This window comes from Oryctolagus cuniculus, chromosome 12, assembly GCF_964237555.1.
Source record: "Oryctolagus cuniculus chromosome 12, mOryCun1.1, whole genome shotgun sequence".
In the NCBI taxonomy this organism is placed as follows: domain Eukaryota; kingdom Metazoa; phylum Chordata; class Mammalia; order Lagomorpha; family Leporidae; genus Oryctolagus; species Oryctolagus cuniculus.
The window spans coordinates 91,077,548-91,101,172 of record NC_091443.1 but is presented as its reverse complement, the minus strand read 5'-3'; the positions used below and the strand labels follow the sequence as shown (position 1 = coordinate 91,101,172).

The following is a 23,625-nucleotide window of genomic DNA, read 5'->3' as shown; positions in this document are numbered from 1 at the left end:
GGAAGAACCATTGTATTCCTAAAGTTGTACCTATAAAATTTATATTTATTAAGTAAAACCTTTCTAAAAATAAATAAATAAACCAGGCTATCAGGATGGTGTTGCGGGGTGGGGAGGGGACTCCGCCCCAATGTAAGAGGCCCCTGGGACACAGGCACCGGCCTGCGCTAAGCAGCTAGGCACGGAGCTGACGCCTTTCCGTCCCTCTGTTTCAGGCACCAACAAGAACGAAACCTCCTTTGGACTGGAGATGTCTCAGACGGGCTTTTCCTCCCATGTGGTGGAGGTAGGGCTTGGGAGCCGCCCTCCCTGTCTCCCACCTGCACACACTTGCCCTTCCCAGACTGCTGGGTCTCTCCCGCCTTCCGTGGGCTCACACATCCGCCCGTCTTTCCCGGGATCTCTCAGACCTGACTGTCAGAGATGGGACCCTGGCTTACCTGTCTGGCCTTACCTCCAGCCTCTCTGCCCACTCTCACTCACTGCTCCAGCCCCACCAAACAGAAGCTCTAAACTCTCGCCAGCCTCAGGACCTTTGCATGAGCTGTTTCTAGTGCTTCCCTTCCAGCTCTTCCCCTGCCTGACCCTGCCTTGTCTTGCAGATGTCTGGGTAAACCTCATTTCCTCGCACGGCTTCTGCTGGCCTCCATGGCAGTCTAAAGAAACCCAGCTGTGGCTTTCCCTGATTGGATGTACCACCTTGATACGTATGAGCTGCTGCTCTCTGTCTTGAGTATTCCTTTCTTATCCAAGAGGGCAAGGACAATCTCCCCAGAGCCAAGCAAGGGCTGGCAGAAGGAAGGGGTGGCAATGAGAGATTTCCTAGAGGAGTTTTGTAACCCAGCGGGGGAATAGAGGTTTGGTGCTGGATTTGCAGTTTTTTCTAGAACATTCTCTGTTTCCTAAATTCCTCTCCTTGGGATCAACTTGACCTATCTCGTGCTAACGACGGATGGAATGAGGTCTCCTCAGCTCATTGCAAAGCCAAGAGTCCCACCCGGAAGTTAGGTGTGGCTCGGGGACGGGAGCTGACGTGTGGCCCCTCCATGGCAGGACGGGGTTCTGCTGGGAGCCGTGGGCGCCTACGACTGGAACGGAGCTGTGCTGAAGGAGACGAGCGGCGGGAAGGTCATCCCGCACCGTGAGTCCTACCTGAAGGAGTTCCCCGAGGAGCTCAAGAACCACGGCGCATACCTGGGTACGAGCCAGGCCCTGGGAGGAGGCTGGCGGCTGGGGGCGAACAGGGCAGCGGCGTGGGGGTGGGGGGCAGAGTGCTGATTCAGCGCTCCACCCGAGTGCTGGAGTCAGGCACCGTTTCCTGTCCATCATGGCCCCGCCCACGCCTGGCACATCAGGAAACGACAGGCCTCCCCTGCATGTCTGAACTGTGCTGCACCTGCTGCCGCCAGACTATGTCGGCCATTCGAGCTTAGCACCGTCCCAGTCCTGCCCTCATCCCTCAGCGGTTCAGCCTCATACCTGGCCCACGGTGCTGCCCCCACCATGGTCACCCCCACTTCCATCCCCCAACCTTGGGACCCTCAGCTGAGCACAGTGCAAAATGCTGGAATCTGGGAGCTATGCGACAACATTCAGAGGAGTAGAGCTCTAGAAATTTGCCTGCAGCCCTGGCCCTGGGGCCCGAGCTCCCTCTCATGCTCAAGGTGTTAAACCCAGGCTGTGCAGAACAGCACCTACTGTCAGGTGCAGCGGTGGACAGGTCCTGGCCCCCACCCTCGGGCTGCTTCCCGGCCAGTGGGTGGCAGAGACACCTGTGCACAGATAACCCTCGCACAAGAGCGGCAAGGGTTGGGACACAGCACAGGTAAAGGAGGAGAGGCTGGAGTCCCTGCATGGCCAAAGGCGCCCACGCTGGGAAAACACAGACAGGGTAAAGGCCAGCGCCCCTTTCTCTAGCATCGGTTGGATGTCCAAATGCTGAGCCCTGCCCTGCAGGCAAGGAAGCAAGCACTGATCACTTTGAGGTGTGGGTGCCCCAAAGCGTGGAATAGCAAGGCAGGTGACAGCGGCAGTGTCCCAGGGCCGCTTATGGTGGGGGAAGGATGCGGGAGGCCGTGGGCAGCAGGCTGGCACATGCGGGGCCCCACTGGGTGTGTGCTACAGCCTCCGCTTGGCCAAGCAAAGGAGGGAGGGATGGGGAGTGCTGGCAGGTTCTGGACACAGTTTGGGTTCCAGACACAGGTTAGGACAGCTGCAGCAGGAGGCCTTGAATGCCAGGCTAAGAGGTCTGGCAGTAGGGAGCTATGGAAGGTAACTGAGGGCACACCTGGCCCAGCACAGCTAGCCTCCGGCTCCTCCCAGAAGACCCAGCAGGGGCAGAGCCAGGCTGAAAGGCCCCTCCCCCACTCCAGGAAGCCCAGCTGTAACTCCTTAACCCCAGTCACTGCCTTGGGCAGGTCCTGGGAGAACCCACACCTTCCCTCCACCTCCTCCTTCTGGGCTCTCCCCTGGGGCAGTAACCGCCTGGTTCCCCAGGCAGAGAAGAGAGGAAGTTTTGGAGCCAGGAGACAGAGAGGCCTGGCTCACCTGGATTCAGGCCAGGCTCTGCCCCCATTCCTTCACCCAGCCCCAGGGAGGCTGGGCCAGTTCCCGAAGAGCCCTGCCCATGCGCCAAAGAACCAGCAAGGGAACCCCAGGCACAGGCAGCTGGTAGTCGGCTAGAGAGCAGGAAGCTCCACGCCCTCGGAGCGGCAGCCCCCATCCGCTGCCGGGACCCTCGTCCCCGGGCCTGGCCCAGCCTCCCTCCTTCGGAGAAATCTGCAAGTCCAAGGCCAACTGAGTGTCCCTGTGGGCCCAGCTGGGGAGCGCCCTCACACTGTCCACAAGGCTGAGCCCACCACCACCACCTATTTGCGGCTGCTCTAAGTTCACTGCCCTGGGCTCCTGGACCTCGGAGGCCCCACTGACCAGAATCCACCTCCAAGAGTCAAAAGTGTGCTGGGAGCCAGAGCAGCGCCCCCTACTGTACCCACCACGCTCCTGGGCACTGAGTCCGCTAGTTTACCCATCCCACAGCCTCTCTGGGAGCCGCAGGTGTGACCCAAGTGCCAGTGTTGCACACACAGGACATGTGCATAGGTGCACCCCTGCACACACACACACACACACAAACACACAGCAGAAGGACACATTGATCTCCCCGGAAGCAGCCCAGGAACTGCCGACAAAGCCGGGTGCCCATCTCAAAGTCGGGATCCAGTATACAGTATCGGCTGGCAGGAAGTGAGAATTCTGGTCACTGCACGTTCACCTCCGGGGACCTGCACGCTCAGCCACAGCATGGCACAGGCTGGGGGCCCTTCCAAAGGAGCCTCGGGGCTTAAGCTTCTTCCTCTCCAGTGAAGTGTGTAGGGCAGGGGCCAGGGGACCGGCAGGAGCCTGGGAGCTTCCTCCTTTTAGTGTACAAAGCCTTGGGGCTGCAAGAATCCCCAAGACTCCAGGAGTAGAGCAACTTGGGGCCAACACGGAGCAGGAGGTGGGGACGTAGCGTGGACACTGATTGGCGGGGCCTGCCCAGTCTGGAATGAAGTGTGGCTCGGTCCGCACTGCTCCCGTGAGCTGGGGCTGGGACGTACACATTCCAGGTTGGCAGCTCCCTTTCATGGCCCTCCATGGCTTCCTTTATTCCTCCAGCAGGGGTCAGGTGCAGGGAGTCCGCCCCACCCTCCACACCCGTGTCCCAGGCCCAGCCGTCCCTGGGAACCGCCACCCACAATGAACGCACCTGCTTAGCCTGCCCCGGAGCCACCTCCGTCCCAGGCCCGTCCTCTGGGGAGCCAAGCCCTGAGCCAGGCCCAGGCAAGGCCTGCCCAGGACAAGGCGCCAGAGACCAGCCTGTTTCCTCCTGTGGCAGGGTACACGGTGACATCGGTCGTGTCCTCCAGGCAGGGGCGGGTGTACGTGGCCGGAGCCCCCCGGTTCAACCACACAGGCAAAGTCATCCTGTTCACGATGCACAACAACCGGAACCTCACCATCCACCAGGCTCTGCGCGGCGAGCAGGTAACAGGCGGGGGAGCCTGGGGCAGGGAAGACGGGAGGCAGCCCACAGGGAGTGGCAGCGGGCACAGGTGGCCCAGGGGCCCCTGGAACTCACCTGTTCCCTCTCCGCAGGAAGGCCCCTGACCTACAAGCATCCCTCCTGATGGGGAGCATGGACCTCATTGGCACCCAGGTTGCAGGTGCTCCAGCCTGCCCCTCCCCCAGCACCACGCCCGGTCCCTCCTCCAGCAGGGAGATCCCAGAAGAACTTCTTGCCTACTTTTCCTGGAACTCTTGTCTTGGGGTTGGGGGAAGGGCAAGTGCTAGACCTCTGCTCCTTCCCACCAGCCCCCTCCCCTCACTCCAGAGCTCCAGATGGCATCTAGGTCATGGCCATCCAGCCTGGGCTGCCCCTGTGCGGGCATCTTAGAGGGGCCAGCGTGCTGCCCAAAGTGGCCGGAGTTCTGCACCCACCCACCCACCCACAGCAGGGTGCCACGGACTCACCGCGGCCTCCATACCAACATCCACCCTGCTCCTGGGAGGAGATGGTGCCGACACCTGCCTGGTGTGGGGCTGGCACCCGGCCCGTGGTGCTCAGTGGCTCAGGCTAGACCTCCAACTGGGAGCCATGAACAGAGTTGGTGGCGGCGAAGAGATCAGAAAATAAGACATTAGTGGCGAGGAAAAGTGAGGGGAAGCCATGCGGCAGCCCCATGGCGAGGTCAGGTTAAGAATCCTGGCCTCTGGGTGGGACTGGCATATGGCGCTGATCCTGACCTTGGCTCCTCCAGGCTGGCATCATGCAGACCCCCGGGGCCCCGGCGGAGCCCAGTCTGGCCCTCATTGTTGTCCTCAGCTCCCCAGAGCCTCTGCTGCATTTGTCACACTGAGGATGGTGTCCTTGTGGGTCTAACTCTGCCGTCCTTCTTCCTGCACCCCACGGGCGCTGGCACTCCAGGGTCTGCCCACACCGTGCCCCACCCTGGGCCGGCACTTTTGGAATCAAGCACTAGACCTTGAGAGCTGGAGGGAATTTGCTGATGGTTTTAGGACATTTTTCCTAGCCGGTTCCTCCTCCAACATCCGAACGCGAAACCACAGTGCTGAAGGCAGCTGAATTAAGTGGATTCCAAATCACTGTGACCCACATAGCTGAGGCCGCAGACTGAGACCCGTCTCTCCCGCCCCTGCCTGCCTGGCTCCGGCTGTAGGAGCGTCTCCCTCTCCCCGCACCGTGTTCAGGAGTTTTCTCTCTCTCTCTCTCTCTCTCTCTCTTGTTCATCTTTCTCCTCAGTTACAAGCTTTGATGCTTGAGCATGGCTGTGTTCTGGAACACTCTCCTCCAGGAGTCATGAGCCCGGGCATCAGACAGCCCCAGCTTGGCAGGGCCCAGACGTCTGACCTTGGGCCAGCCACTCGCATTCCTTCCCTGCATAATGAGGCCATTTCTCTCTCCCCGCAGCAGTGTGGGGCTCCCGCGTGTTCACCTACCCCTTTCTCACTCAGAGCCTGAGCCCGGCCAGGGCACCTTCCAGTTTCCCAGGCAACCCAGGGACCCTATAAGCATTTAGTATGCACCTCCTGTGTGCCAGGCATGGCGCCCCTCCTGAGGCTGCCAGTGGAGGGAGTCGGGCCTGGTGGGGGAAGTGTAGGGGCTGGGGAGTCATTGAGGGGGCACCAGGCACAGAGTGGAGAGAGAGAGGGTTAGGGGCAGCTCCTGGCAGGCAGGGACCCTTCAGCAGAGACCCGAAGGGTGGCCAAGATTTATTTGGGGGTGCAGAGGAACCCAGCCAGGGCCTAGGGCTTTTGGAGAGAAGTCAGTTGGTAGGGCAGGGGCCAGGAGTGCAGCACTGGGAGCAGGAGGGGTGGGACAGAGGCTGTGGAGGGAGGCAGGTCCACAGAGGCACGCTGAGGAGTGGAGACCGCGAGGATGCTGTGTGCTCCCCTCTAGCTGGGAGGGCTGGAGGGACCCAAGAAGCTGGGAGGCGCTTGGGTAGGAGTCGGGGGGGGGGGGGCAGACAGCCCGTGGGGCTTGCTGGGGCATCTGCAGGTGGGAGAGGTGGGAGGTGGGACCAGGGAGGACCCCTCAGTTTCTGGTGGGATGGGGGTGGTAGGCAGCGCCGCACTGAGGCAGGAAAGAACTCAGCAGGTGCTCAGGCGCCCACAGGGGTCGCCACGCACCATTGTTAGTCCATTGCGTGTTACTGTATCAAGGCTGTATCTAAGGCTGTATCTAAGGCTGAGTACTTTATCCAGAAAAGAGGTTCATTTAGCTCCCAGTTCCAGAGGCTCAAGGGCACCGTGCCAGCCTCTGGCTCCGTGTGTGAGAGAAGGTTCACATGGCCAGAGAGCAGGGTAATGCACTCTTACAAGAACTGTCAGTCTCTTCCCAGGCCACACCCTCGATGATGTCACGACCCCAACTAGGCCTCCCCCCTTAAAGGTCCCACCTGACCTCTTCACATCACCACCCTGGGCACCAAGCCCCATTACATGAACCTTTGGGATCCCTTAACCATCTCTAACGCATATCACCATCCAAGACACGAGTACAGAGGACTTGCACTATTAAAAACTGGACAAGCAGTAGTGTTTAACAACTAAGTCGCCCCCCTGGGACATCCTCACCCCATACCAGAGAGCCTGGTTAGAGACCCGGCTCCTCCACTTCCCACCCAGCTTCCTGCGGATTGCACACCCTGGGAGCCACCAGGTGATGGCTCAAGTACATGGGTCCCTGCCACCCACATGGGACACCCTGGTTGCATCTCTAGCTCCCTGCCCCAGACATTTCAGAAATCTGGGGTGATGAACCAGTGAGTGAGAGCCATCCCTCTCTCCCTCTCTCTCTGATTTTCAAAGTCAGTATACAAGCTATACATGTAGTATGTCCTCGATTTATTACAATGGAAACGTACACACAAACAAAAAGACTGGAAGAAAACCCACTAATTTAGTTATGTTTAGGAAATCAGTAACTTTGGCTTTCTTTATCTTTTTGGGTTTTTAAAATTTTTTCCCTTTTGTTAGTCATTATCGTATATGACTTCCAAACAAAATAAATGGCCAGCGCAAAAATTAAACATTGAGAAGAAAGGGGGTGGGAAGAAGGGAGGGGAAGAGGCCAAGGCCGCGCTGAGGGCAGGCATGCCCACTGCGGGAGGAAGGGAGCCAGCGGCCCGACAAAGGGGCTATGCGCTTCTGAGCGGAGGGGTGGTCCTGGGAGCTCGTGGCCGTGCGAGGCGGGAACCCAGCCCCGCTCCCCTTTGCCCGCGTGTGCCACAGATAGGCTCCTACTTCGGGAGTGAAATCACGTCGGTGGACAGCGACGACGACGGAGTGACCGACGTCCTGCTCGTGGGCGCCCCCATGTACTTCAGCGAGGGCCGGGAGCGAGGCAAGGTGTACGTCTACGTCCTGAGACAGGTACCGAGGAGGGCGGGGCGGGGCGAGGTGTACCTCTATAGCCTGAGACAGGTGCCGGAAGCGGGGTGGGGCGGGGCAAGGTGTACAGCCTGAGACAGGTACTGAGGAGGGCGGGGCGGGGCACCTGACCCCTGCCTGGGGAAACGGGGCTACCAGGGGAAGGACCAGGGACCTCTGTCACTGAACAGGATGGGGTGCTGGGGAAACGGAGGGGACAGCGCATACAGGCGGGGGTGGGGGTGGGCAGCGACCATGACCCTGGGGGCTCTGGCCCAGGCGCCCTGAGCCTCTCCCCGACGCCCGGCTTTGCAGAATCGGTTTGTTTACAACGGGACGCTGAAGGACTCACACAGTTACCAGAACGCACGGTTTGGGTCCTCTATCGCCTCCATCCGAGACCTCAACCAGGACTCCTACAACGACGTGGTGGTGGGAGCACCGCTGGAGGACAGTCACGGGGGAGCCATCTACATCTTCCACGGCTTCCCCGGGGGCGTCCTGAAGAGGCCCAAGCAGGTACAGCTGCCCAGGGAGAGTCAGGGAGGCGCGCAGACCGCTGGGAGCTCACGCGTGGCCCCCAGGCTCTGTGTCCACGCCCAGGAAGGCAACTCCGGTTCATCCTGGTTGTTCTTGTCTCAAGCTGAGATGTTCTTTGTTTGTTTTTTTTTTTTCTTTAATTTTATTTCTTATGTTAGCCATCTATTTGAAAGGCAGAGCAACAGGGAGAGAGAGAGAGAGAGAGAGAGAGAGGGAGAGAGAGAATCTTCCATCTGTTGGTTCACTCCCCAAATGGCCACAACAGCCAGAGCAGGTCCAAGCAGAAGGAGCCAGGAGCCCAGAACTCAATCCTGGTCTCCTGTGTTGGTGGCGGGGAACCCAAGTACTTGGCCACCACCTGCTGTCTTCCAGGCAAATTAGCAGGAAGCCAGATCAGACGCAAAGCAGCTGGGACTGGAGCCAGCACTCCCTGCGCCCCCACCGTGGGCTTAGCCCCTGGCAGAGACTTTCTAACGCAGGCCATTTGTCCCGGGACCTTCCCATCACTCCCCGGGGTACCCTCCCTCCAAAACTGCCCCATTTCAAGCCCTATGCAGGCTCATGTTTTATTGGCCACACAGCCTCTAGGGGCGGGCACACAGCACAGTGGTTAAAATGCCTCCCGAGACACCTGCGGTCCATATTGGAGTGCTTGAGTTCCAGTCCCAGCTCTGGTTCCCTCCCAGCCTCCTGCCTGTGCATTCTGAGAAGCCAAAGTTACTCGGGTCCCTGCCACTTACGTGGGCGATCCAGATTTAATTCCAGGCTCCCAGCTTCGGCCTGGCCCAGCCCAGGCTGTTGCAGTCACTCTTGGAGATGGGAGGTTTCTATCATTTATCTATTTATCATCTATCTACCCATATGTATATTTCTATCTCTATCTTGTATCTGTCTTTCAAACAAATAAAAATAAATGCATTTTAAAAAATTTTAAGATAGCTAGCACCACGGCTCACTAGGCTAATCCTCTGCCTTACAGTGCCAGCACACTGGGTTCTAGTCCCGGTCGGGGCGCCGGATTCTGTCCCGGTTGCCCCTCTTCCAGGCCAGCTCTCTGCTGTGGCCAGGGAGTGCAGTGGAGGATGGCCCAAGTGCTTGGGCCCTGCACCCCCATGGGAGACCAGGAGAAGCACGTGGCTCCTGGCTTTGGATCGGCACAGCGCGCCAGCCATAGCAGCCATTGGGGGGTGAACCAACGGAAGGAAGACCTTTCTCTCTGTCTCTCTCTCTCTCACTGTCTAACTCTGCCTGTCAAAAAAAATTTTTAAGATAGTCTAATAATTACAGGTGACCTGACAGGTAATATGTATTTACACACAGTGGGCAGCTCTTCTAAGACAAGACATTTTAACACAAAAGAATGACCTGAATTGGGGGAACTTGGAGTGCCATGGCAGGCAGGAGAGCAGACAGCTGGGGCTGGGGTGCTGGGCTCTGCCCGGGCAGAGCCCCTCCCGCCATGCCCGCACCCGCGCCCTGAGTTCTCTCTCCTGGCCCGCAGAGAATCGCCGCGGCGGAGCTGGCTCCTGGCCTCCAGTATTTTGGCTGCAGCATCCATGGGCAACTGGACCTCAACGAGGATGGTCTTGTGGACCTGGCGGTGGGCGCCCTGGGCAACGCTGTGATTCTGTGGTTGGTGTCCACTTCCGCCTCTCTTGAGGGCCACCATGGACCCGTTCCTGTCCCTTGTCATCACCTGTTCTTATCCTGTCCCAACGACAGATTTCTCTTACAGACTCATTGTGTGTGATCTTGAGGTCCAAATACCCCTTCTCTCTCTCTTTTTTTTTTTAAGATTTATTTATTTGAAAGTCAGAGTTACACACAGAGAGAAGGAGAGGCAGAGAGAGAGAGAGAGAGAGAGAGGTCTTCCATCCACTGGTTCACTCCCCAAATAGCTGCAACGGCCGGAGATGCGCTGATCCTAAGCCAGGAGCTTCCTCCAGGTTTCCCACGTGAGTGCAGGGGCCCAAGGACTTGGGCCATCTTCCACTGCTTTCCCAGGCCACAGCAGAGAGCTGGATCAGAAGTGGAGCATCCAGGACTCAAACCGGCGCCCATATGGGATGCCAGCACTGGAGGCAGTGGCTTTACCCGCTACACCACAGCGCCGGCCCCTCAAATTCCCCTTTCCACCGATGTCCAGGGCCTTCAAACCCTCTTGGAATTTAGCCCCAGAGTGCTGACTGCTTGGGCCTCCCCCTGCCTCAGCTTCTTGCGCTGCTGGGAGCGACACTGGGCTGAGCATGGTTTTCCCAGCCGGGGGAGCTTTCCTTCCCCCGTTGGTGCAAGAATGTGATCGTGACACAAAGATTTCTTTCTTTCCAGTGCCCCATCTTCTTGTTTCCTTTTTCCAAGTTCTCATTTTAATGCTTCCTTAAAAGCCCATGTAGTTTACCGTGCATTGACTACTTTTTGTGCCAAAAAAAAGAAAGATAATTTGAACGTTTTTTTAGATTTATTTCATTTATTTGAAAGGCAGAGTTGGAGTTAGGGAGAAACACAGAGAGAGGTCTTCCATCCTCCGGTTCACTCCCCAAATGGCCGCAACAACCAGAGCTGCACTAATTCGAAGCCAGGAGCCAGGAGCTTCCTCCGGGTCTCCCACGTGGGTGCGGGGGCCCAAGGACTTGGGCCATCTTCTACTGCTTTCCCAGGCACATTAGCAGGGAGCTGGATCACAAGTGGAGCAGCCGGGACTCAAACCAGTGCCCATATGGGATGCTGGCATTGCAAGTGGCGTCTTTACCCGCCACTATGCCACAGTGCTGGCCCCTGAGTTTTCTGTTAATGTATATTAATGAGATGTTTCTCATCAAAACACGTTACTCAGAGATTGACAGCACAAGGGGAAGCTCGCTCCCGCTCCGTCACCTGGGCTGGGTGGGCATACTCCCACCCCTCCTTCCCCACCCTGCTTGTTGTCTTATATAAATGCAATCATGTTTTCTATCTAACTTTAAAAAGATGCCACATGCGAGCAGGCATGCACCACTGAGTGCCCACGTCCCATCTGGGTTCAAGTCCCAGCTCTGTTTCGGATTCCAGCGGCCAATTAATGCACATCCTGAGAGTCAGCAAGGACGGTTCAAGTTGAGTCCCTGACATGCATGTGGGAGACCCGGATTGAGCTCCCGGCTTCCACCAGGCCCAGCCCAGCCGCTGCAGGCATTTGAGGCGTGAACCAGCGGAAGGACGATTTCTTTGCAGGTGTCTTTTTGCTTTTCAGATAAATAAATATTTTATTCCCCCTCCACCCAAAAAGAAAAAAAAAGATTAAGCAGAGAAAGTAGTCATGACTGTACAGGGAGATGAGTGCGGCCCAGCTGCGTGACGGCTTCGCCGGCTTCCCTGGGAAGGAGGGCCTGAGGCGTGGGCTCCTGTGTGACAGCTGGGAGTGGGCTCAGTCCCACAGCAGAACGAGGCAGGGAGGCGGGAGAGTGGCGATGAGCGAGCCGGATCCACCCCATGTGCCGCCCCTTGCTCAGCCACTCAGCATCTGCACCGAAGTCCCACAAAACAGCTGTGGTAGGGGACCAAGGCAACACTCCACAGGCTCCTGCAGGTCCCTGTTGCCATAGCCACACTTCCAGCGGTGTCCTCTGGCCTCTGGGCACCCCTGGGCAAGCCGGAGTCTCCGGGGGTCCCACCCCTCCAGGGCCCAGGCTCGCGTTCTGCCTCTCAGGGGGTTTGCTCCTCATGCCAGGGCTCCTGGGTCTTTGGTAGTGGCAGCACCAGCAGCGGCCTGGGCTTGGAAAGCATAGCACAGGTGTTCACTGTCGTGGTCCCAGCCAGACGCTGCCATCAGAGGAGCGCTGGCCCCAGCAAGGGCAGCCCCCAGCGCGAGTCGCAGGGCTGCCTCGGGGGCTGACCAGCTCCTGGACCCCCCATTCCCAGTCATTGTTGCGCAATCCGGAGCCCCGCTCTGCCCCCTCGCACTACCTCTCCGTCCCGTGGTTGCTTTGCAGACGCCCCACTCCCAGCCCCCCACCCACAGCCCTCAGCCCTGGCCCTCCTCCCGCAGGTCCCGCCCCGTGGTCCAGATCAACGCCAGCCTCCGCTTTGAGCCGTCCAAGATCAACATCTTCCACAAAGACTGCAAGCGCAACGGCAGGGACGCCACGTGCCTGGCCGCCTTCCTCTGCTTCACGCCCGTCTTCCCGGCGCCCCACTTCCAGACTGCAACTGTCGGTAACGCAGGCTGCCCCGTCCCCTCCCAGCCTGCCCCCCACCCCGGGGACTGGGCTGCCCCCAAGGTGGGGTCTCCATGCCAGGCCGCATCCAGAGACACCCTCTTGGGGAAGGCGCCGGCTGGCAGAAGCTTGGACCAGCCCTGCAGGTGGAGGGAGGGAAGGAGGTATGCTGATAACTCAGAGACTCAACAGGGCGCCACCCCAGCCCCTCGCCCTGTCTCCCCTCCTGCTCCCCCGTGCTCCTCTGCCTCCTTCTCCTTCTGCCTCCCCCTTAGCCTCTGTTCCTTCCTTTCTCTTTGCTTATAAAAGCTTTTCCCTGGTCAGCCTGTGGGCTTCCTGGAGGAGGCAGACTCCCCAGAGGCTTTTTTTTTTTTTTAAAGAGAAGCACACTCCACACTGGGTGGGAGCGGACCTGCACCTGCCTGTCTGACTCTGCTCCCTCCTACAGGCATCAGGTACAACGCCACCATGGATGAAAGGCGGTACACACCGCGCGCCCACCTGGACGACGGCGGGGACCGCTTTACCAACAGGGCTGCCCTGCTGTCCGCCGGCCAGGAGCACTGCCAGCGGATCAACTTCCACGTCCTGGTGAGCCGGGCTGCCCCCACCCGCAGAGCTCGGGCTCCCGCGGGAAGGGGACCCAGAACCGGGGGCAGCATCCACAGTGGGAGAGGCTAGGGTCCCAGGGTGCCAGCAGGGGGCAGTGCTGCCCACCACCCCTCAGTCCCTCCCTGCAAAGCCCCTTAGCCCCCACGTACAAATGTCCAGGGAGGGCTTCTTCAGCAGGGCGGTGGGCTTGTAAAAGCTGGCACTGGGAGCTGGAGTCAGCCAGCGGGGGCCGCGGCTCCAGGGGAGAGGATACACAGGCATTGGCGGGCAGAGGTGGGCAGAGGCCGGGACAATTGGGCAGAGGAGCAGAGAGGAGCCAGGCAGGCAGCAAGGGAGACCAGCGGTGGCCTAGCAGGACAGAGGCCTGGAGCTCCTCTTATGGCTAAGGAGCAGGTGACATGTGTGTCCCTCTAGAACCTCCAAATGCCCAGAGGGCACTCATAGCCCCTGGCCCAAGGTCACCCAGACAAGGCATGGCCCCAGGGCGCATCAGCCTTCCTGGCTGGGGCAGAGGTGAGGGGGTAGCCCCTGGGGGATTCTGACGCCCCCTGCCGGGGTTCGGAGCCACCACCTTGATCTAAACAAGGCTCCTTCTGCACGTTGTCCATCCCAGAATCTGGCACTGGCCCCCTCCTGGGCAGCACCATGCCGCCAGGAGGGCAGCCTGGCAGGCAGGCGGTGCAAACCGCGCCGGGAAGCGGTCAGGTGTGGCCCAGACCCAGGTGTGGGGCGAGGGGAGCCGAAGGTTGGCCACACAGCCAGGCTGGGCGTGGCTGAGCCACACGGAGCCCCTTCCACGCGGCTCACTCGGCACCTGCGGACCCCACTGGGTGTGCCCTCTGCCCATCGCCAGGGCCCCCCGAGCAGCCGCCCTTGGGCTGAGGGAGGTGCCCTCTGCTCTCTCACCCCTGCCCTCTCTCCACCCCCCAGGACACCGCTGACTACGTGAAGCCAGTGACCTTCTGGGTGGAGTATTCCCTGGAGGACCCGGACCACGGTCCCATACTGGATGACGGCTGGCCCACTACCCTCAAAGTCTCGGTACTCCCTAGTGGGCAGGACTCAGCCGACTGGCAATATCCCCCGCCCCCGGGACCCTCAGAGGTGCCCTCCCCGCCACGCCTCCTGCCTTCTCCCCCGCCCCGGCTGCTCCCCTCCCACTCTGGGGGTGCTCAGGGTGAGCCCAGCCGGTCCCTGGGGGAAGGACCAGGCTTCCTCCTGTTGGACTTCCCCCATCTGCCCCAGCCCTGGCTGTTGCGGCCATCTGGGGAGTGAGCCAGCGGATGGAAGACCTCTCTCTCTGTAACTCTGCCTTTCAAATCAACAGATACCATGAGATTCTTTTTAAATGGAGAACAATCTCAGGGCGAGATGCTTAGATGCCCAGGTCCCACATGAAAGCGCCTGGGTCGGATTCCTGGCTCTAGCTCCTGACTCCAGCTTCCTGCTAATGCAGAGCCTGGGAGGCAGTGGGGACCCTGGGAGGCACCGGGGACCCTGGGAGGCAGTGGGGACCCTGGGAGGCAGAGGGGACCCTGGGAGGCAGTGGGGACCCTGGGAAGCACCGGGGACCCTGGGAGGCAGTGGGGACCCTGGGAGGCACCGGGGACCCTGGGAGGCAGTGGGGACCCTGGGAGGCACCGGGGACCCTGGGAGGCAGAGGGGACCCTGGGAGGCACTGGGGACCCTGGGAGGCACCGGGGACCCTGGGAGGCAGAGGGGACCCTGGGAGGCACTGGGGACCCTGGGAGGCAATGGGGACCCTGGGAGGCAGTGGGGACCCTGGGAGGCCCTGGGGATGGCTCAAATGATCAGGTTGCTTCTCCTGACGTGGGAGGCCTGGATTGAAAAGTTCCGGCCTCCCAGCTCCGTCCGTTGGCCATTTTGGGCATTTGGGGCGTGAACCCATAGATGGCAGCACCCTGGCCCCTTTCTCCCTTAGCCCCGCCCCCCTCCACGTCCTATTGGCCCCACTCGGAGCTCGCCTGTTTCCTCCTCTCCACGCCCACCACCTCCCCGCCACCATCGCCTTCTCTCCCTGAGTGTTCCAGCAGCCTCCTCAGTGAGCTCCCGGCCTGCAGCTCAGACCCTTCTGGTCCAGCCCCGTGCAGCAGCCAGGGGAGCCTCCGGCATGTGTGTCTGGTGGGACACTCCCCTGCCCAAAGCCTCCAGGGACTCCTGTCAGTAATAATGCAGGACCCCAAGGCGCCGCAAGCACTGGTCCCACCCATTTCTCCATCCCCTCCACTCCTGTCTCTCTTACCAAAACAGCTCCTAAGTGCCAGTCATTCCCCAAACTCACCATGCAGCATCTGCCACAGGGCCTTTGCACAGGATCCTCCTTCCCCTGGACCTCCCTCTCCGCCTCAGTCTGTCTGGGCAGCTCACTCATCCTTCAGAACCATGGCCGGCTGTCACTCCTATAAATCCTGCTCGGCCAGCCACAGGCCAGAATAGCCACTTCTTCCCTGGGCTTCTATTCCTCCTAAAGACTTCTACCTTTCCTAATCTCTCGCACATTTCACACTATCATTATTTGTTCACTGCCCTATCTTCCCCCTGAGCTGAGGGCAGGAGCCATGTCTTCCTCGTCCTGTATCCCCAGCACCAAAGACTTCCCCCCACACGCACATAGTAGATGATCAATTAAATGCTTACTGCAGGGGAATTGGGGAGCTCCGCCTCCCAGCTGGGTTGGGGCCTGAAAGGGACTTGGGGGAGTTGCCTTCTGAGCCATGTTTGAAAGAAGGAAGAATCAACACAAAAGCAAGAGAAAAGGTGGTGTGGGGTCCAGGGAAGGGCAGACGAGGCCAGGGCGTCTCTGGTGTGGTGGACAGAGCCACTGCCGCGCCGTGGGCTCAGGAAGGGTGGCCGCTGGGAGCCACTGTGCCTGTGCAGCCCACACGGAGCTCTCCCTGGCACAGGTGCCCTTCTGGAACGGCTGCAATGAAGACGAGCACTGTGTCCCTGACCTTGTGCTGGACGCCCGCAGCGACCTGCCCACCGCCATGTGAGTCGGCCCCTCCCTGCCTGCCCCGCCCATCCTCGCCAGCGGCTTTTGGCTGGCAGGACCCCCAGGGTGCTTTGCTGCGCGCCTTCCATATAGGTAATGGGGAAGCAGGCACGGAACATCCAGCCCAGGCAGGCCAGGCTCCAGCTCTGACTCCCGAGGGACCCTGGGCCAGCCCCTGGGCCTCTCCTCTATAAAGTGAACGCTGCTGGCCTGGTCCCTTTTCTCAAACTCTGCTTAGAAAAAAGATGCTTTCTCTGGATCCACGCTCCAAATCGGATAGCCGAGTCCCGGGTGCACATCCTGCGTCCCTGGACTGAGCAACCCCGGGTCCTTGGTTTGAACAGCGAGGTTTTCCGGTCCCTGCGGTGGAAAGACACAGAGGTTGGGCAGGGTGTCCACAACCCCTGGAAGAAACAAAGTCGCCAAAGTGAGGAAACAGAAGGAAGCACAGCCTCGTCTACATTGAAGTCTTATACGTGCAATGATTTACGCTTAACTTTTGTCTAAGGATGAGATGACTTAGATGGAAGAAACATAAACCACAACATGAGACAGGATGTAGAAATAGCATGAATCCAAAGATGTGTAGAAGGGTAGGAAGCAAATACTCTTTTAGAAAGATTTATTGGCCGGCGCCATGACTCACTAGGCTAATCCTCTACCTGCAGTGCTGGCACCCAGGGTTCTAATCCCAGTTGGGGCACTGGTTCTGTCCCGGTTGCTCCTCTTCCAGTCCAGCTCTCTGCTGTGGCCTGGGAAGGCAGTGGAGGATGGCCCAAGTGCTTGGGCCCTGCACCTGCATGGGAGACCAGGAGGAAGCACCTGGCTCCTGGCTTCAGATCGGCACAGTGCACCGGCCATAGCGGCCATTTGGGGGGTGAACCAGTGGAAGGAAGACCTTTCTCTCTCTCTCTCTCTCTCACTGTCTAACTCTGCCTGTCAAAAAGAGAGAGAGAGAGAGTCTTCCATCTGCTGGTTCACTCCCCAAATGGTCACAAAAGCCAGAGCTGGGCAGATCCAAAGCCAGGAGCCAGGAGCTTCTTCTGGGTCTCCCACGTGGGGGCCCAAGCACTTTCCCAGGCACATTAGCAGAGAGCTGGATCAGAAGTGGAGCAGCTGGGACTAGAACCAGCATCCATATAGGAAGCTGGCACTGTGGGTGGCAGCTCTATCCACTACACCACAGCACCAGCCCCAGGGAAGCAAATATTCCAGCAGTGGAGGCTGACAACCAGAAGTGGCTCTCCATTTAGCTCCAAGCTTCCTGGCAGCCAAGGCCAAAAGGGAAACATGATGAGTGAGGAGGTGATGCACTCTGAATTGAGTGGAGAATGCAGTCCGTGGAGGGAAGCGCAGGGGCCTGAGGGGCAGGGTGAGCTCTGCCATCCCCTGCTTCTCCCAGTAGCTGCTCCAGCTGGGAGCCAAGTGCCACCCCCCCACCCCCGCCCCGCCTGAACCCGTGGTCTCTCGCCCGCAGGGAGTACTGCCAGCGCGTGCTGAGGAGACCTGCACAGGACTGCTCCGCCTACACGCTGTCCTTTGACACCACGGTTTTCATCATAGAGAGCACGCGCCGGCGGGTGGCAGTGGAGGCCTTGCTGGAGAACCGAGGCGAGAACGCCTACAGCACCACACTGAACATCTCCCAGTCGGCCAACCTGCAGTTTGCCAGCCTCATCCACAAGGTGGCGCCCCTGCCCCTGCCCCTGCCCCTGCCCCTGCCCCTGCCCCTGCCCCTGCCCCTGCCCCTTCCCAGCCCCGGGCGGGGTGTCCCAGCTGCCCACCAGAGCCACTGTTGCTCCCTGGGGTGGGGCCGGGCGTCCTCAGGCTTGCACGCCTCCCTGGTGCCTCTGCTGTGCGGCCAGGATCGGCATCGGGGTGTCTGAGTCCCCAGGAGCAGGGGAGGAAGATGCTTGAACCAAGGTCACAGTCACACGTGTGCCACGCGGCAGCCGCCAGTGCCACACGCCGGGCACCTGCCGTGCAGCCCCCAGGCTCTCAGAAAGGGCGCTCTAGCAAGACTCGGAGCTGGTTCCCGCCCACGCCTCACCTCCGATCATCCCCAGCCACTCTCCCAGCCAACTGGATGCTGTTCGGTGGTGGAGCTCAAGGCCCCGCCCCGCCTCCAGGCCCCGCCCACCCGGGGCTCCGGAGCAAGCAGCGGTGCTCGGGTGTTGCTCTGCTGCACACCGCTGTCTTAGCCTTTGCCTGTGCCCAGGGCTGGGCAGGACCTGTGGGTGGAGCAAAGCTAGGGGGCACTGCTGTCCTGTACGGGTGCTGGGCCATCCCGGGGCCCCTCAGATGGGTCTTGGGGTCCACGTGGAGCCCCCAGCACCCCTGCTGTCCCCACCTCCACCTCAGAACCGGCTGCTCCCCGAGGTCCCCGCCAGCTGGGCTGGGGGAGAGGCCCCTCCCTGGCCCCGCCCGCACACAGGAATTGCTCCTGGCAGGAGGAGTGGCAGCTGCAGAGTGCGGCTCCCCAGGAAAGCCAGGCCTGTGCCCTGCCTCCTCGCCTGCTTCGTCTGTGGAAGCCCTACATGTAGTATGGTTTCTTCTTGTTTAATCAAGAGGGCACAGCTTCCTGGGGTGAAGACATAGCTTACTTCCTGCTGAGAGACACGTACTTTGGTTGGGTAAACTTTATATTTCCGTTTCTCTAAAACAAACAATGAGACATGAATGTTTTCATCTGAGTCCTCGCTAGAGGAAGATATCATCTACATAGCGTAGAATGGCTCCAGTCTTGAACTTGAGCCAAGTTCGTTGGTGAGGGCATTGCCAAACAAATGAGGGCCATCCCTTAAGCCTTGAGGAAGAACTGTCCAGCTGTAACACTGAGTCATTGCTAAGAACGAACCAGTCCTTTCAAAGGCAAACAGACACCGGGAGTCCGAAGATTCTGGGCATAATGGTATACAGAAGGTGGCATCTTCTAGGTCTAGGGCTGTGGACCAAGTGTTGCCTTCAGGTACCTGGGTTAGGATGGTAAAGGGATCTGATACAACAGGATGAAGTGGGCTGACAGCCTCGTGTGTGTTCCTAAGGTCGTGAACCATGCTATATTCCCCATGTAGCTTTAAAATTAGCAGACGGGGGTATTGCGAGAGCACTGACATGGAATCAGGACTCCATGATTGAGAAATTTATCAGTTGAAGACTGAAGTCCCCATTTGGCTTCTGGCTGTAAGGGGTATTGGCACTGGTAAAGAAACTTCGCCTTGTCCTTTAGGGAGACTGTAGTAGTTCTATTTTAATGATATAATTAGCCAAAGGCTCTGAGGATGCAGTCAGCAGCCATGCTGGTCATTTCTGGCTGATGCAAATTCTAAGTGGCAGACAGAAAGATAGGGGGTGGTTTGAGCAGGGCAAACCAGGCGGCAGGGAGAGGCTGGCGACCTCAGCCCTTAGCTACCTCCCTGCCTGTATCACTTTTGTTTTCATAACACAGCAGGGCTTTCAGAAATCAATGGAGGCAAAGAGTCCTAGCAAGTGCTGAACCCACAGAGGGCAGGTGGTGGCCGTGGCCGGCTAAATCCAGCCTCCTCCACGGGACATGCCACTCGACCCCAACCCAGAAGGGCATACAGCTGGGAGGTCGGACTTTCTCTCCCCCTCCTCCCTGCGTCTAGCCAAGGGGAGCCCTGGTGGCGGAATACATTTCTCAGCCAAATACACACTCCTCTGATCACAACCATGCAGAAACACCCACATCTGCATCGTGCACACACACACGCACTGACACGCAGACACACACACGTGCCCAGGGACATGCTCACTCCTTCCCCAGCCCACGCCCAGCACTGCAGAGCCCGGGCAGGCACAGCCGTCATGACAAGACCTGCTGCTCAGTGAGTGATGACAATGTGCAGCGCATTGAACTAGACCGGCGTGTTTGCAGGCATCACATCATTTAATCTTCATCCCAACTGAACGAGGCAATTGCAGTTGTTCCTCCATATCCATGGGGGAATGGGTTCCGGAACCCTACCAAGATCCGCAGGCGCTCAAGCCCCGCACAGAACGTGGTGCGGTATCTGCACAGAGGCTATGCACACCCTCCGCTCCACTGCACATCATCTCTAGGTTATTTAGAATACCTAATGCAATGCACATGTGTTGCGCTGTCTGGGGAAGACTGACAAGGAAGGAAGTCTGTACATGGTCAGTTGAGACACACTTGTTTTGGGGAACAGTTCCCATCCCCAGTTGGTTAAATCTGCAGACACAGAACCTGTGGATACAGAGGGCCATAAGTACCACCATCGCCATCTAACCAACGAGCAAAAAGACTCCAGCCAAGCAGTGTGGCCACAGCAGTGTAAGACAGAACATTGTGTGCAAGTCCCTTGCCTAGGCTCCTGTGCTAAGAAGTCACTGAGTGTGCCCCACCCCGTGTCCTCCACGAACCACACAGGGTCTTCGTGTTCCGGGCAGTAGCATGGGCAGCAGGGTGGCCTGGGTGGGGCTGCTGGTGGTGAGGGTGGCTCCAGCCATGGGCCTTGGACCCTTCTAACTGCTGCCTTTATGTCTCCTGCCTGTGCTCCCCCCGTCCAGGACGACTCGGAAGGCAGCATCGAGTGTGTGAATGAGGAGAGGAGGCTCCATAAGAAAGTCTGCAACGTCAGCTACCCCTTCTTCCGGGCCAAGGCCAAGGTGGAGGCTGGGGTCGGGGTTGGGGAGGGAATGGGGTGGGCACTGGGAGCTCCAAGGAGGCCCAGAAAACTGTGGAAATGTATAGGGGGCCAAGCTAGGGAGAGGTGGAGAGGCCTGGAGCGACTTTTGAGTCGATTGGTGTTTTCTCCTGTGAAACAATCTTTGAATCACCTAATGAGGGAGCCAGCCCCAGCACTGGGAGCCCACCCAGGCAGGGCACCCAGGTCCCCTTCACCCCAGGGAGAGCCCTTGCTGCTCCCACCCCAACCCCACTCCTGGCCAATCCCTTGCCTTCTTCCTCCCAGGTGGCTCAGACTTCCTGTGGATGGGCAGGCATGGGGAGAGAAACGTCTCTCAAGTGCCTAGCAGCCATGTGGAAACAGGGTTGGGTCTATGGGAGAAGCAAGGTAGCTGGGAAAGGGAGCAGGTGCCAGACGGTGGCGGCGGGGGGGGGGGGGTGCTCAGCCATCAGCCTTGGGCAGTGGGCAGCCACAGAAGGTTCTGGAGCAGGAGAAGCCCTCACTGAGGTCAAACCACCTGCAAAATCAGAGAGGGGGCGCTCGGGGCAGGAGCAGTGTTCCCAGGAGCTGGGGCTGCAAAGTTGCGGCCAGGGGAAAGCATGGGGTGGAGGGAGGGGCGCCTTGGAACACAGCCTCCCCAGTGAGATCAAGGTCAAGGTGTAGCTTTCAGGTTGAAACACGACAAACCCGGGAGCTCTGGAGTGAGGGCCCAGAGAGGAGAGCCCAGCACGCACTTCTCCACCCCTTCCCCACCTAGCCACTCCCTGGAGAATGGGACCCAGGTCCCCTTCACCCCAGGGAGAGCCCTTGCTGCTCCCACCCCAACCCCTCCTGTGGACCTCCTGAGGGTCAGACCTGGGAGGACAACAGGGGGTCTGTGCGAAGCTCCAGGGAAGTCTCCAGGGTGGGGCAGGGAGGAGGCTGGGAGGGTCAGCTGTGCAAAGGTCACACTCAGGGACCCCTGCCCCACCTCTGGACAGGGCATCAGTGCAGCGGGCTGGCATTGGGCTCATGGGCAAGGAGGCAGGTGCTCTACTGCCTTCTCCAGCCTCACCCCCCACACACACACAGGTGTGTGGTGCACGTAAGTTTACGTGGGCACACACGCATGCATGGACTCAAACATGCAGACGCACATGCTCACACGTACACACAGGCACGCAGGCATGCGCTGTGAGGGTACCTGCACACATGTGCGTACGCGCGCACACACACACACACACACACACACAAGAGCAAGGGGCGGTGAGGCCGACAACCCCTCCCCTTGCTTCTGACTCCACATCCTGTGGTGCAAAACCCTCCCCTTCCTGCCCTCAGGGCCCCCACCCCAAACTCCAGCAGAAGTGGCCTGAAGCTGCCTTGCTGCTTCCCAAGTGTCTTTGGTTAAACACAGAAGGCGGGGCGATGGGAGGGAGTGGAAAAGAGGGGTGGCCTCAAAGCTGAGCTCTGGAGTGGCGGGAGCTGTGGTCTTTGGCTGCGTCCCCAGCTCCCTCCCCAAGCCGGCTCCCAGCACCCGGGCCTCAGCAGCAGGGCGGGCAGGAAGGGAGGGGGCTGGGGGGGGGGGCAGTGCACACAGCTCGGCTTGCAGCTGCCCCAGCTCAGGCCCCACTTCCTTGCAGGTGGCCTTCCGGCTGGATTTTGAGTTCAGCAAATCCGTCTTCCTGCACCACCTGGAGATCCAGCTCGCCTCGGGCAGGTCAGGGCCAGGCCTGCCCCTCTCCTAGCAAGGCCCCTCCCTGCTACCCAAGCCCAAGCCGGGGAACCACGTCCTGCCTCCCTCACAGGTGTGGGCCCTGCCGCCTGCGCGTGGCTGCCCACCTGTGTGTCAGGGGAGGGCAGTCCCTCCCCTCACACAGCAGCTGTGTTCCCCCACACAAGGCACTGCACATTCCCTGCCCTCAGTCCATCTCCCCTGCACCCCGGAGACCCCCCAGGGCAGGGGCTCAGCCCTACTCCATCCTCCGAGTTACAGGGAAGGAAGGGGAGGCCCAGAGACATTGAGCAAACTTCTCTATGACACACAGCACGGAATGGCACAACTGGGAACTGTCCTGCTCCTTGCCCAGAGCTCTCTCCTGGGAACTCTTTCCACGTTTTAGAGACCGTTCCTTCCTCTCCGTGCGTCTGTCTGCCTGCCTGCTTCCCAGGCCTCTGACGGGCTTGCTGCGTGGTGACATCCGTGAGTCACCCTGCGTCTGGAGCAAGCACACTTTTCCTTTTTCACAAAATCACCCCCGTGTGGGATGGGGGGGGCTGAGAAAGAAGAACTCCAGCAAACACACACTGCCATTCAGCACACACATGCACACGTATGTGCACACGTGTGTATGCCATGTACATGTGTGTGGTTACACGTGTATGTGTCATGTGAAGTTACACGTGTGTTGTACATATATGTGCATGTGTACATACACACATGCGCAGCTCAGAGGTCACAGAATGGCCAGCACACACACACATGCATGCATGCAGATACCCACACACAGATGCACACCCGCATGCACACATATACACTCAGCTCAGTAGTCACAGGATAGCCAACACGCATGTGCACACACGTGCACACACACATGAACACAGCTCAGTGGCCACAGGATGGCCAGCACACATGTAGATACACACATGCACGTGCACAAACCCAGCTCAGCGGTCACGGGACGACCAGCACTCCACACACCAGGGTGTGCTCACCCTCACTGCGGTTAAACAAAGTGCCGTTCGGAAGAATTTGCACTTGACATATGACCAAATTTGTGCGGTAACCTGGATGTCTTCCAGCCTCCCCCAGGCTCTTCCCCACTGTTAGAAAGCACGGTCCCATTCTCGCAGGACAAGGAATACACCTGCGTGGTCGTGCCTTGGGCACAGATGCGAGTATTTGGGAATCAGGTGTGTGTAGTAGAGGAGCACGGCGGGGAGACGTGGGGGACGTCTGGGGGATCCTCCTTCTAACTAAACACTTACCCTGGGGCAAGGCTCCAGAGGGGACAGACCTGGGGGAGGAGCAAGCAGAAACCATACATGATTGCGTCCGCAGTGATCGCCCTGGTAGCTCACGTGCTCAGCTCCAAGAGGGGGGAGGGTTTGGCGAGACTCCCTGTGCGCCTCTGAGTCCCCTGCAGCCTTCTCCTGGGGCACAGTGTCCTGGGCAGGGGTGGGGAAC

At 59.4% G+C, this 23,625-nt stretch overlaps 2 protein-coding genes across 2 annotated transcripts in view; both read left to right on the top strand.

The window, feature by feature from the left end:
* Positions 1-23,625, top strand: part of CALML4 (calmodulin like 4) — a 389,480-nt gene that overhangs the window by 256,547 nt on the left and 109,308 nt on the right. The gene's annotated exons all lie outside the window — the stretch shown is intronic.
* The window catches only part of ITGA11 (integrin subunit alpha 11), a 102,395-nt gene that overhangs the window by 69,774 nt on the left and 8,996 nt on the right, over positions 1-23,625 (top strand). Inside the window, exons 10-22 of the mRNA XM_002718168.5 lie at positions 216-286; positions 1,054-1,198; positions 3,875-4,023; positions 7,291-7,431; positions 7,744-7,947; positions 9,470-9,600; positions 11,993-12,159; positions 12,610-12,752; positions 13,704-13,814; positions 15,698-15,783; positions 17,264-17,471; positions 20,341-20,439; positions 22,082-22,158. Coding sequence (XP_002718214.3) covers positions 216-286; positions 1,054-1,198; positions 3,875-4,023; positions 7,291-7,431; positions 7,744-7,947; positions 9,470-9,600; positions 11,993-12,159; positions 12,610-12,752; positions 13,704-13,814; positions 15,698-15,783; positions 17,264-17,471; positions 20,341-20,439; positions 22,082-22,158 — 1,732 coding nt within the window. The remainder of the gene's footprint in view (positions 1-215; positions 287-1,053; positions 1,199-3,874; positions 4,024-7,290; positions 7,432-7,743; positions 7,948-9,469; positions 9,601-11,992; positions 12,160-12,609; positions 12,753-13,703; positions 13,815-15,697; positions 15,784-17,263; positions 17,472-20,340; positions 20,440-22,081; positions 22,159-23,625) is intronic.